The 12,626-nt window shown below is 44.4% G+C and overlaps 1 protein-coding gene across 1 annotated transcript in view; it reads right to left on the bottom strand.

Annotated features, from left to right (window-relative positions):
* PAPPA (pappalysin 1) overlaps nt 1-12,626 on the bottom strand; it is a 130,637-nt gene that overhangs the window by 41,758 nt on the left and 76,253 nt on the right. Inside the window, exons 11-13 of the mRNA XM_081967202.1 lie at nt 3,194-3,292; nt 1,833-1,977; nt 427-640 (exon numbers count right to left, since the gene is read on the bottom strand). Of these exons, the coding sequence (XP_081823328.1) occupies nt 427-640; nt 1,833-1,977; nt 3,194-3,292 (458 nt within the window). The remainder of the gene's footprint in view (nt 1-426; nt 641-1,832; nt 1,978-3,193; nt 3,293-12,626) is intronic.

Raw genomic sequence — 12,626 nt, 5'->3', positions numbered from 1 at the left:
GTTCCCCACTCTAGGCTGACAGCAAAGCTCCACTGAAAAGCAAAGGAAGCACTTGTGTGTGTGAACGAAATGTGTGTCCTGTGAGAAGAATCAAAACCCAAACGGCGAAGGTCTCCTCTCCTTCTTTCCCGGAGGGGGAAGCTCTCCCTTCTTCAGCTGCTCATTTAAGTCCGACCTTGGAACTGTGCCGACACGGGACGGAGGTCACCCAGAGAGGTCAGCGGAGGTGGAAATAATCCATGGACCTCCTCCCTTGTGGGGTTAAATGGCCGGCCTGTTTGTATTCAGGGAGGGCCACATGGGCTCCTGCCAACAAGGCCAAAGGTCAACCATCCCTTTCCCCTTTCTTCTTCTTCCCGATGAGCCTCTTCATCGTCGCGGACGTCTGAAGTTGGCGACTAATGAGAACCCAAAAGAGGCGCTTACCTCTGCTCGGCCGGGCTGTACGTCTGTCCGCTCTGACAGCTGCTGACAGCGATGGGGTCAAAATTCTGGAAGGAGCGCAAGGCCACCCCGGAGATGGCCACATACTGAGATCTGAAGGTGACGAGGATGGCCCGAGTCCGGTAGAAACGCTGGCTGAGGTCATGGACAACTGGGATAATCAGAGGGTTTTTGCGGCAGCTCAAAGCGTGCTCCCCTGGGGAGGGGGTAGATTGGGGGTGGTGGTGGGAGGGGGGGCGGGTAGAGAGAGAGGAAAAAGAGAGAAGGGTCAGGGTTGGTGGGAAAGAGAAAAAAGATTGAGGAGGGTCTCTTAATTGGGCAGAAGAGGCTACATGGAAAGGAGGAGTACAAAAATGCTTGAGGAGGGGGCTGGACTATCTGTCAACTATCAATCATCTCTCTCTCCCTCTCTCTTTCTCTCTCTCGTATCTATCTATCTATATCTATCATATATATATATATATATATATATATATATATATATATATATATATATATATATATATATATATATATATATATATATATATATATATATATATATATATATATCGTATATATCTATCTACTGTCTATCTATCTATTTGTATCTATCATCTATCTAACATCTATTTATCTACCTATATCATCTGTCTGTCTGTGCCTATCATCCATCCATCCATCCATCCATCTACCTATCATATAACATCTATCTTTTATCTATCCTTCCTTCCATCCATCCATCCATTCCATCCATCTATGTATTATACATCCATCCATCCATCCATCCATCCATCACTCTCTCTCATATCTATATATCATCTAACATCCATCCATCATCCATCCATCCTTCCATATCTATCTATCTATCTATCTATCTATCTATCTATCTATCTATCATCTATCTATCTATCATCTATCTATCTATCATCTATCTATCTATCTATCTATCTATCTATCTATCTATCTATCTATCTATCTATCTATCTATCATGTATCTATCTATCTATCTATCTATCTATCTATCTATCTATCTATCTATCATGTATCTATCATCTATCTATCTATCTATCTATCTATCTATCTATCTATCTATCTATCTATCTATCATCTATCCATCTATCCATCCATCCATCCACCCACCCACCCAGGGTTGTCAGCTCAGCTTTGTGCTTATCGGCCCCTGGGTTAAAATCAACAATAAACACGTAGAAATATGGAAAGAATCAATGACAATTGTTTCCCCACCGCAATGAACTGGTGGAACTCCATGAAATTAACCTGCTGCTGATTTTTGTGTGTCTATTTTTTAAAAAAATCTTCCTGTTCCCTGACCTATTCCAAGGGGAAGTTAAAAAAACACCAACATTTTATTTCATGTCGTGTTATAACCGAGCTAGCCTTCTTACCGAGATCGTGACTTTGGTTTTTAGTGTCCACCAGCTGCACAAAAATGGACTCTTGTTTCTGGTCGAGGTCCATCTCCAGCCACGTCCCATCTGTTACTAAGTGGATAATCACGGCAGTGGCTACCATGGGCTGGGTATAGAAAGCCTATGGAGGGAGAAAGAGTGGATCAGTTCTCACATAAACGTAACATAACCATTCATGTTATTAAACATAATATTAAAATTACATGTATCAATTAAATGTGTTATTCTAATTTATTAAAATAAAGTTATTATGCACAGCCATTAATGGTCCAAGACTACCTGGAACTGCACCGCCTGCGGTCGGATCTAAGCGCAGTACACAAAATTGTCTGCTACAACGTCCTACTTGTCAATGACTCCTTCAGCTTCAACCACAATAATACACAGGCTAACAATAGATGCAAACTCAAGGTGTAAACCACTCCAAACTCGATTGCGGAAAATACGACTTCAGCAACAGAGGGGTCCACGCCTGGAATGCTCTACCTGACTCTGTTGTTACATCCTCAAACCCCCCACAGCTTCAACCTCAAACTGTCTACCGTGGACCTCACCCCACTCCTAAAAGATCTGTAAAGGGGGCATGCATAAGCGCACCAGCGTGCCTTCCGTCCCTGTCCTACTGTCCCCGTGTATTCCTTTCTTTGTTCACATCCATGTTTATACTTATACCTGTTATCTCGCACCTGTTTGACAAACTAAATAAATAAAATAAAATAAATAAAGTTGGAAGCTTCAGCAAAGGTTGTATGTTGAAGGCTTGAATTTCAATGCCTTGAGGGCAATGGATAAGAGGGGGAAGACCTTTAACCAGTAAGGAGAAGTTACCACTCTTGGCGAACCTCCAGAAATAAGATTCTTAGCAACCTTAATCTCATGAAGCCTACCGAGAACTATCTGGAGGCCCACAAGTATCCCTCACAATCTTTAACCAGAATCTGATATATCACGTTTCTTTCTGATATATCTCCGTTTCAAAGCCAAAGAGACAGCGCTGTCCGAAGATGTCTCCGGGGTCATGTTGCTGGCATGACTAAATGCTGAAGGTGCATGGAACGCTGTTCCCTTCCCACCAAAGGGGATCCCGATTTTTCTACTTGCGTTTTTGAAGTGCTTTTGAACTTGGCAGAAGCTGGGACAAGTCACGGGTGCTCACTCCGTTACGCGGCACTAGGGATTCGAACCGCCGAACTGCCGACCTTTCCGATCGACAAGCTCCACGTCTGAGCCACTGAGCCACCGCGTTGCATATTTATAAATTATACCTATACATTTATTTAAAAAAATACATTTATCATATTTATAAATTATAAATATAAATTGCATTGCATATTTACCTTCAGCCAGAAAACTGTGTGAGTATGGTTGGCAGTGCAGGGGTACCACGCGTATTGGGCCATGGCATCATTGAAGTCGTACTCCTTGGTCCGGCACATCTGATAAAAGTAAGAACACGACGTCCAGTTGGAGGGAGGGGAAGTCTACATAAAATCCGTGCAACCAATGGATGCAACTTATGTGTTGACCGATAGGCTTGTACGTGGTCTAGAACAAGTCGTTGTGGACAACTTGCTGTAGGACAACTGGCTGCAGGAGAATTCAATGCTGTATTAATCCTTTCATTCAGGTACAGTTGAAGAGCCATGGTGGGGCAGTGGTTAGAATGCAGTAATGCAGGCTAAACTCTGCTCACTGCAAAGAGTTCGATCTAGACTGGCTCAAGGTTGACTTCTTTCCTCCCTCCCTTCCTTCTGTGGTGGCGCAACGGTTAGAATGCAGTATAGCAGGCTAAACTCTGCTCACTGCCAGGAGTTCGATCCTGACTGGCTCAAGGTTGACTTCCTTCCTTCCTTCCTTCCTTCCTTCCTTCCTTCCTTCCTTCCTTCCTTCCGTGGTGGTGCAGTGGTTAGAATGTAGTATAGCAGGCTAAACTCTGCTCACTGCCAGGAGTTTGATCTCAACCGGCTCAAGATTGATTCAGCCTTCTACCTTTCTGAAGTCAGTGAAATGAGGACCCAGATTGTTGGGGGCAAGAGGCTGACACTGTAAACTGCTTAGAGAGGGCTGTAAAAGCACTATGAAGTGGTGTACAAGTCTAATGCTTTTGTTATTCTATTCTATTCTATTCTATTCTATTCTATGCCATGCCATGCCATGCCATTCTATTCTATGCCATGCCATGCCATGCTATGCCACACCACTCCACTCTATTTCTATTTCTATTTCTATTTCTATTCTATTCTATTCTATTCTATTCTATTATTATTATCCCATCCCATCCCATTCCACCTCACTCCACCATACCCTACCCTACCCTACCCTACCCTATTCTGAGCTGTGGCAGCACAGTGGTTAGAATGCAGTACTGCAGGCAAACTCTGCCAACTGCCAGGTGTTCGATCCTGATTGGCTCAAGGTTGACTCAGCCTTCCATCCTTCCGAGGTGGGTCAAAATGAGGACCCAAATTATTGGGGGCAATATTGTGACTCTGTAAACCACTTAGAGAGGGCTGTAAAAGCAACACAAAGCGGTAGATCAGTTTCAGTGCTATTTTCCCATGTGCTACTTCTATCTTTCCGTGGCCCTGCGAGTGGCTACGAAGGAGAGGAAGCTTTTTGAAGGAGACGCTGTCAACGCCCATGGTGGCAAACGTGGAAAAGGAATCCCACAGAACTTCAAGTCAGAACGATTTCCTTACATCCACACAGATATTTTTTTAAAAAAGAAAGAAATTCAAGTATTCGGAGCACGGAGCAGCTAAACTAGCCAAAAGTGAAGTCATGATTTCTCTCATTTAAATCCCCTCCAAAAAAAAAGAGAGAGAGAGAGAGAGAGAGGGAAGGAATCCGTGGGCAAAACATAAATCAGGTTTAATGGGTTGGAAAGAGTTTTTCAGTTTTGTTAAATATATATAAAAAATCGAAGGGGGTGGGAAGTTGAGGGTGGGGGGGCGAGAAAGAAAACCCAACAGAATTTTGCCGAGACTTGCCAATGGATTGTGTTACATTTTACAGCAAGGCAAGATTTTTTTTTTACATAAAGTATCTTTGGCGTTTGAAATTCATTCCAGCAATTTGACATGTATCATTTTCAACAGCCTGTCTTGGTGGAATGGGATTGAGGGGGGGGGGGAAAGGAGGGAGGGAGGGAGGGAGGGAGGGAGGGGAGGACTGGTTTTGATTTTAATACCTCTCCCAGTTAGGGGACCCATCCTTGCCCACATCTGCAATTTATACAGCCACGGGGGCTCACCGAGACCGATGGCGCGCCCCTGGTTCCCCCCCCCCCCCGCAAACCCTTGCAGTGTGCCTCTCCTCTCCATTTCCTCTGACCCCCCCACCCCCAAGACAGACCGAGGGAAACTGAACTGGGAGGAATGGAGTTTGGCACCCGTCACCTGTCGCTGAATGGATGAGTGAGAACTTGCTTTTAAAAGCTGACACCCCCCCCCCCCCACGCCTCGGCTAAAAAAAGTTGAGCGGAGCCCAAAACAAACCCAGGGGTGAGATCCAGGAAAGCTCTGTTCGTTTAAAATAGCGAGGTTTCCATATTATGTTATTTTATTTTGCCTCTCTCTCTCTCTCACTCGGTCTCTCTCTCTGTCTCTCTTTCTCTCTCTCTCTTTCTCTCTCTCTTTCTCTCTCTCTCTCTCCCTGTCTCTCTCCCTCTGTCTCTCTTTCTCTCTCTCTCTTTCTCTCTCTCTTTCTCTCTCTCTCTCTCCCTGTCTCTCTCCCTCTGTCTCTCTCTCTCTCTCTCTCTGCCTCTCTCTTTGTATCTCTCTTTCTCTCTCTCTCTCTCTCTGTGTCTCTTTCTCTCTCTCTGTCTATCTCTCATTTTCTGTCTCTCTCTCTTTCTTTCTCACTTTCTCTGTGTCTCTCTGCCTCTTTCTGTGTCTCTCTTTCTCTCTCTCTCTCTCTCTGCTTCTCTCTCTTTCTCTCTCCCTCTGTCTCTATTTCTCTTTCTCTCTCTGCCTCTCTCTCTGTATCTCTTTCTCTCTTTCTCTCTCTCTGTCTTTCTCTGTGTGTGTCTCTTTCTTTCTCCCTCTTCTCCCCTCTCTCTTTCTCTTTCTATCCGTCTGTCTGTCAGTCTCTCTCTCTCTCTCTCTTTGTCTTTTTTGGTTCTTTCGTGAAGCTCAGCACTTTTTCCTGTGAAAGAGGCTTGCAATCAGAAGCAGAAGTGCTTGGCTCTGTTGGGCTCTGTTGTGCGGTTTAGAGATGGGGTGGAGGGCCAGCTTTCTTCAGAACTATTCCTCTATTCTGCATGGTGTTGAAGGGATGAGTGGGCTTATCCTGGGTTAGAATGCCAGATATCGTTTAAGCTCAAAGTATTTGCGGTGAGTTTTCCAATGAGGCAACGTTGTCCGATAATGCCTAGGATTCTTGGATGGCATTCTTTCAAACCATCTTTCAAAATATGGGAATATTTTGGACAGGCAAGCCATGGTTGGCAGGCACCATGTGAGAATGCATGCCATAGCTCTTTTCTAGCCTGGGTTTCATTCAGAGTCCTTCGTTCAGACATATAATATTCAGTGAACATTCCTAGTGGTCAAATAGTATTAAATGCGGAAAGCAACTGAAATGGTCTGTTTGTCTGTCTGACCATCCATCCATCCAGCCAACCAACCATGCATCCATCTGTCTCTGCATCCTTCCATCCATTTATCCATTGATCCCTTTCTCGATCCCTCTCTACATCCCTATCCCCATCCATCCATCCATCCATCCATCCATCCACTCAACCACCCACCCATCCATCCCCCTCTCCATCCCTCTCCCTCTCCATCCATCCCTCTTCCTACCCATCTGTCTCTCCATCCATCCATCCACTCACCATCCATCCCTCTCCCCATCCATCTTCCCTCCATCCATCCATCCTTCTACCCACCCATCCATCCATCTGTCCATCTCATGCTCCATCCCTCTCCCCATCCATCTGTCACTCCATCCATCCATCCCTCTCTCCATTGCTCTCCCCATCCACCCATCCTTTCCTCTCCCCAATCATCCATCCATCCACCCATCCCTCCCTCCCTCCAATGTTGGATATTATGTTCAATGTTCCACACAACTTCTACGATCAATCACACTTTGGCCAAGGCTCCCAAAACATTTCAGGATTTCTTTATGTTCCTTCGCTGCCTTTAGTTTGGCCAATTTTGGGGAAATATGAAATTTAGAAGGAACTCCTTATCAAATAGCACCATCCCCTCCCCCCAGGTCTGGCTCCTAATACGTTTTAAAGCGGCCCCGGATTGGTGCTTCTCAAAGTCTAAAGTCTGCTAGGCACTTCAGTCTTCCAATATCTCAGGGGCTGCCCCAAAGAAGAGGGAGTCCAACTATTCTCCAGGGAACCTGAGGGCAGGACAAGAAGCAATGGGTGGAAACTCATCAAGGAGAGAAGCAACTTAGAACTGAGGAGAAATTTCCTGACAGTGAGAACAATGAATCAGTGAAACAACTTGCCTCCAGAAGTTGTGAATGCTCCCAACACTAGAGGTTTTAAAGAAGAGATTTGCCTGAAAGTGTATAGGGTCTTCTGCTTGAGCAGAGGGCTAGACTAGAAGACCTCCAAAGTCCCTTCCAACTCTGTTAATTCTGTTTTTCTTTCTGCTTGCAGATGAACTGAAAGTCCCTGCCTTTTGCTTCTTGGCATCACCTCTGGAAAGCTGTTTTCAATTAGAGCTACCCTGCGCGCTTCTGCCTTTGAGTGGGCTCTAAATCCAGCTTTGTCCCTTCCACCCACCCACCCACCCACCCGGTAGAGAAAGCAAGAGACGGAGCAAAGGAGGACCAAGAGTTTGGGTCTTTCCTCTGAGATGTGGTGAGATTTCCCTGTGACTCACGGAGTCTGGTTTTTTGCCAAAAAAAGAAGGCAACATGTTTCTCTTCACCACGGATGCCTCAAGGCTGCCAAAGTTTTCTCCTGGAGCCCAAAGCCCCAGAAATGTCTGTCGGAGGCCAGGGGAGAAGTAATCTAGCAGTCATGCATACAAAAAGATTCATGTCAACCCCTGATCCCTGCTTCTCCAAACCTCAGTGGTCTGCACTCTGCGAAACCAGCTGTGCTTCGGGTCTGTTATACTGCGTTTCTGCACTAGCACTTAAACTTGTATACCGCTTCGCAGTGCAGAGTCAGCCTCTTGCCCCCAACAATTTGGGTCCTCGTTTTACTGACCTCGGAAGGATGGAAAGCTGAGTCAACATTGAGTCGGTGAGAATCGAACTGCTGGCAGTGAGCACTGAGTTAGACTGCAATACTGCATTCTAACCACTGCATTCTAACCACTGTGCCACCAGTGGTAGATTAGGTTAGGTTAGGTTAGGTTAGGTTTGGGTAGGATAGATAGATAGATAGATAGATGATAGATAGATAGATAGATAGATAGACAGACAGACAGACAGACAGACAGACAGACAGACAGACAGACAGACAGACAGGATAGAGGATGGATAGATAGATAGATAGATAGATAGATAGATAGATAGATAGATAGATGATAGATAGATAGATAGATAGATAGATAGATAGACAGACAGACTAGATAGATAGATAGATAGATAGATGATAGATAGATAGATAGATAGATAGATAGATAGATAGATAGATAGATAGATAGATAGATAGATGATAGATAGATAGATAGATAGATAGATAGATAGATAGATAGATAGATAGACAGACAGACTAGATAGATAGATAGATAGATAGATAGATAGATAGATAGATAGATAGATGATAGATAGATAGATAGATGATAGATAGATAGATAGATAGATAGATAGATAGATAGATAGATAGATAGATAGATAGATGGATGGATGGATAGGAGGGAGAGAGATAGATTAGACAGATGAGATAGATAGATAGATGGATGGATGATAGAGGGAGAGATGATAGATGAGATAGATAGATGGATGGATTGATAGAGATGGTGAATGATGGATGATAGGTAGGTAGGTAGATTAGATAGATAGATAGATAGATAGATAGATAGATAGATAGATAGATAGATAGATTGATTGATTATAGATAGATAGATAGATAGATAGATAGATAAATAGATAGATAGATAGATAGATAGATAGATAGATAGATAGATAGATAGATAGATAGGAGGGAGAGAGAGAGATTAGATAGACAGATGAGATAGATAGGTAGATGGATGGATGATAGAGGGAGAGATGATAGATGAGATAGATGGATGGATTGATAGATAGAGATGGTGAATAATGGATGATAGGTAGGTAGGTAGGTAGGTAGATTAGATAGATAGATAGATAGATAGATAGATAGATAGATAGATAGATGATAGATAGATAGATAGATAGATAGATAGATAGATAGATAGATAGATAGATCGAGCAGGGATCGACTTGGGAGTAAGGCCACAGGTGGACGATGAATGGCCCCTCCCAGAGGAAATAAAAGAGGAGCGAAAGGGGAGTGGAGTTTGCAGGAGACAATTAGTTCTCTTCATTGGTTCGTGACTCTCCGAGACTCCTTGCCAAGTTCTGCAGAGGTCGGCCTGGCAGCTCTCTAAGCCAGAGAAGGTCTGTGACTGTAAATCCTCCCTCGAAAGACTTTGCTGGATGTGAAAGAGCAGAATTCACAGCCAATGAATAAAAGAGGGTTTTTGTTGGGACCAGGAGTTTGCTTCCTGCTCTTGGGAAGCCTCGGTCAGAACAGAAGGCTATGCATCCACCTAGGTACGAAGCCACCTAGATCACATACCGTTGGTTGGGTAATCTTACATCCAAGAACCATTTGGCGAATGTGGCCGTTCTGTTATATGAGCCCATGAGTGAGAAAGTCTATGGCCCTCCTCCAGATGTTATGGAACTCCAGTTCCTATAACTCTTGTCACTGCCTATTTAGAGGGGTGTTGGCTTTCCACTGCAGGTTATGTCTCAAGCCTTCTCTTTCTCTTCATTGTACTGGCATAAACCACCCACACTCCCACTGGATTCAATAGTTGGGAAACTAAAACGGGAAGCCAAGAAGAAGGGAGGGAAAGAACATGCATTTCCTATTGGATGAGCAGAAAATAATGTTCCATTGCTACCACTGGTAGTATCATCTAATGAGATATCTGCAAGAAAACCACCAAGACACAGGACCTCAGAATAATCATCATCCTCCTCCTCCTCCTCCTCCTCCTCCTCCTCCTCCTCCTCCTCCTCCTCCTCCTCCTCCTCCTCTTCCTCCCTGCAAACCCCAATCCCTTCTAGCACATGTGATACCTAGTTGGGTAATGAAATGTCTGTAAGAAACCCACCAACTCAGAGTCTTCCTCCCCCTGCCCTCCTCTTCTTCCCCCATTCCCTCCAGCACTGATTATATCTAGTTGGGTAATAAAACATCTGCAAGAAAACCCCCAAATTAATAGACACCCCCCCCAAGGACCCCACAATCTTCCTCCTCCTGCTCCTCCTCTTCCTCCTCTTCCTCCACCCCCTCCTCCTCTTCCCCCAATAACCTTCTAGCACCGATGATATCTAGTTGGGTAATGAAACATCTGCAAGAAAACCCCCAAATTTCGAGAACCCCAAGGGCCTCAATATCTATCTCCTTTTGCTCCTCCCCCTCCCCCATTCCCTTCTAGCACTGATGATACCTAGTTGGGTAATACAACGTCTGCAAGAAAGCCACCAAGTTAAGAGACCATCAAGGACTCCACAATCTTCCTACTCCTGCTCCTTCTCTTCGTCCTCCCCCTCCCCCTCTTCCCTTCTAGCACTGATGATGGGCAATAAAACATTTGCAAGAAAACCACCAAGTTCAGAGAGCACCACGGATTTCGCCTAGAAGATTGTCCTTGGCCAGAATGAAAAGAAAGAGAGAGAGAGAGAGAGAGAGAGAGAGAGAGAGAGAGAGAGAGAGAGAGAGAGAGCATAAGAGAAGATCAAATAATGCTGGATTTCAAGCCCAGTCAGTTTCACTATCACAGCTATCGGTATGACGAAAGCAAGCAGCCACAACTCTGCACTCAAAGGACCTTTAGCCTCACACACACACACACACACTCCACAAGCCACACTTCTCATCCAGCTCCAGCCCAGAGACCTAAGATGACACTTGGGAAACCACAAAACATGATTAGCACGGAATGTCAACCGGGGGAGAATGAATTTACCCGACATGCAGAGGACATTTTTTTTTTTTGCAACCCAGGACTATATTTATCTACCACCTTTGAGAAGATTGTGGTTTACTTAAAGACTGGGTACTTTTGGGAGATGCATCTGTTGCACTCCCTAATAATAATAATAATAATAATAATAATAATAATAATAATAATAATAATAATAATAATAATAATAATAATAATAATAAAAAAAAAGCTTTTGGGGCTAAGGAGGAACTTGAACTCACAGTCTCCTGTTTTTTAGCCTGGTGACTTAACTACTAGACTGAATAGGTTCACAAGCTGATTTTGTTCAACATCCTTTCCTCATTTGGGGAATTTCTTCACATGAGTGCTTGGCCAAAACAATCAAAGGTGGCTTTAATAGAATTGTCATAGCCTCCATCTTTCCACCTGTAATATGGGCAGAATATCAAGAATGGCCTATTCTGTCTTGTTGATATGAAGCCCGTTCATGCAATAGAGCAGGGGTGAAATTCAGCAGGTTCTGACAAGTTCTGGAGAACAGGTAGTGGAAATTTGGAGGAGTTCAGGGGAATCAGCAAATGCCACCTCTGGCCGGCCCCAGAGTGGGGTGGGAATGGAGATTTTGCAGTGTCCTTCCCCTGGAGTGGGGAGGGAATGGAGATTTTGCAGTGTCCTTCCCCTGGAGTGGGGAGGGAATGGAGATTTTGCAGTGTCCTTCCCCTGGAGTGGGGAGGGAAAGGAGGTTTTGCAGTATATCCTTCCCCTGGAGTATGGTGGGAAGTGGAGTTTGTGGAGTGGCGGGAGGAGGAGGAAGAGGAGGAGGAGGACAACAACTGTGGGGTCCTTGGTGCTCTCTGAGCTTGGTGGTTTTCTTGCAGATGTTTCATGACCCAAACTAAGGAACATCGAGTAGCACTGATGAGGTTCCCTAGTTGGATCTTGAAAAGTCTGCAAGAAAATCACCAAGCCCAGTGAGCACCAAGGACCCCTCATTTAAGCCCTGAGCTACAAATGTTCTCTTTTATTGGTATCTAAAGTTATCAGGCCAAAGAAAAATAAGGGGACCTTCAACAGCATTCCTCACACAACCTGCCTACCAACTCAGCTGTTTACTTGGACCACAAATGCATCTTCAAGTCCCCATAGCACATCATTGCCAAAGACCCAGTTAGAATATGGTTGTTGAACATCGCTCGTTGTAAACAGCCAAGCGAGTGGCAAATGCCAGCTTCAATCACAATTTCCCATACTGAAAATGTCGGGAGACTATATATATTTCCCTGGCTCAGCTGATAAGGAGGAGAGCCTGTGGCTTAGTGGCTAAGACTCCTGCCTAATATGTAATAAAGCCCAGGTTCAAATCCCAGTAAGGGTATGGCTAGCTGATGAGAGCTAAGTAGCTTGAAATGGATCTATACTAGTCTCCCTTTATTTATTTATCAGCACAAATACAACACAAACATAGCAAAGGCAACATTAAAAATAAAAATATGGTTTTCTGCCTGGATGGTCTTCTGTAATGAGCCGAAGGACAGAAAGGGGGAGTAGTGAGCTCCCTCCCATATTTGGGCATACCAGGGGTTGTAACACAAATACATACCTATTTCCCTGGCTCAGCTGATAAGGAGGAGAGCCTGTGGCTTAGTGGCTAATA

The sequence above is a fragment of the Natrix helvetica genome, assembly GCF_964273705.1.
Source record: "Natrix helvetica genome assembly, chromosome: 15".
NCBI lineage: Eukaryota > Metazoa > Chordata > Lepidosauria > Squamata > Natricidae > Natrix > Natrix helvetica.
The sequence above is the reverse complement of the archived record's forward strand: the minus strand, read 5'-3'. Positions and strand labels throughout refer to the sequence as shown.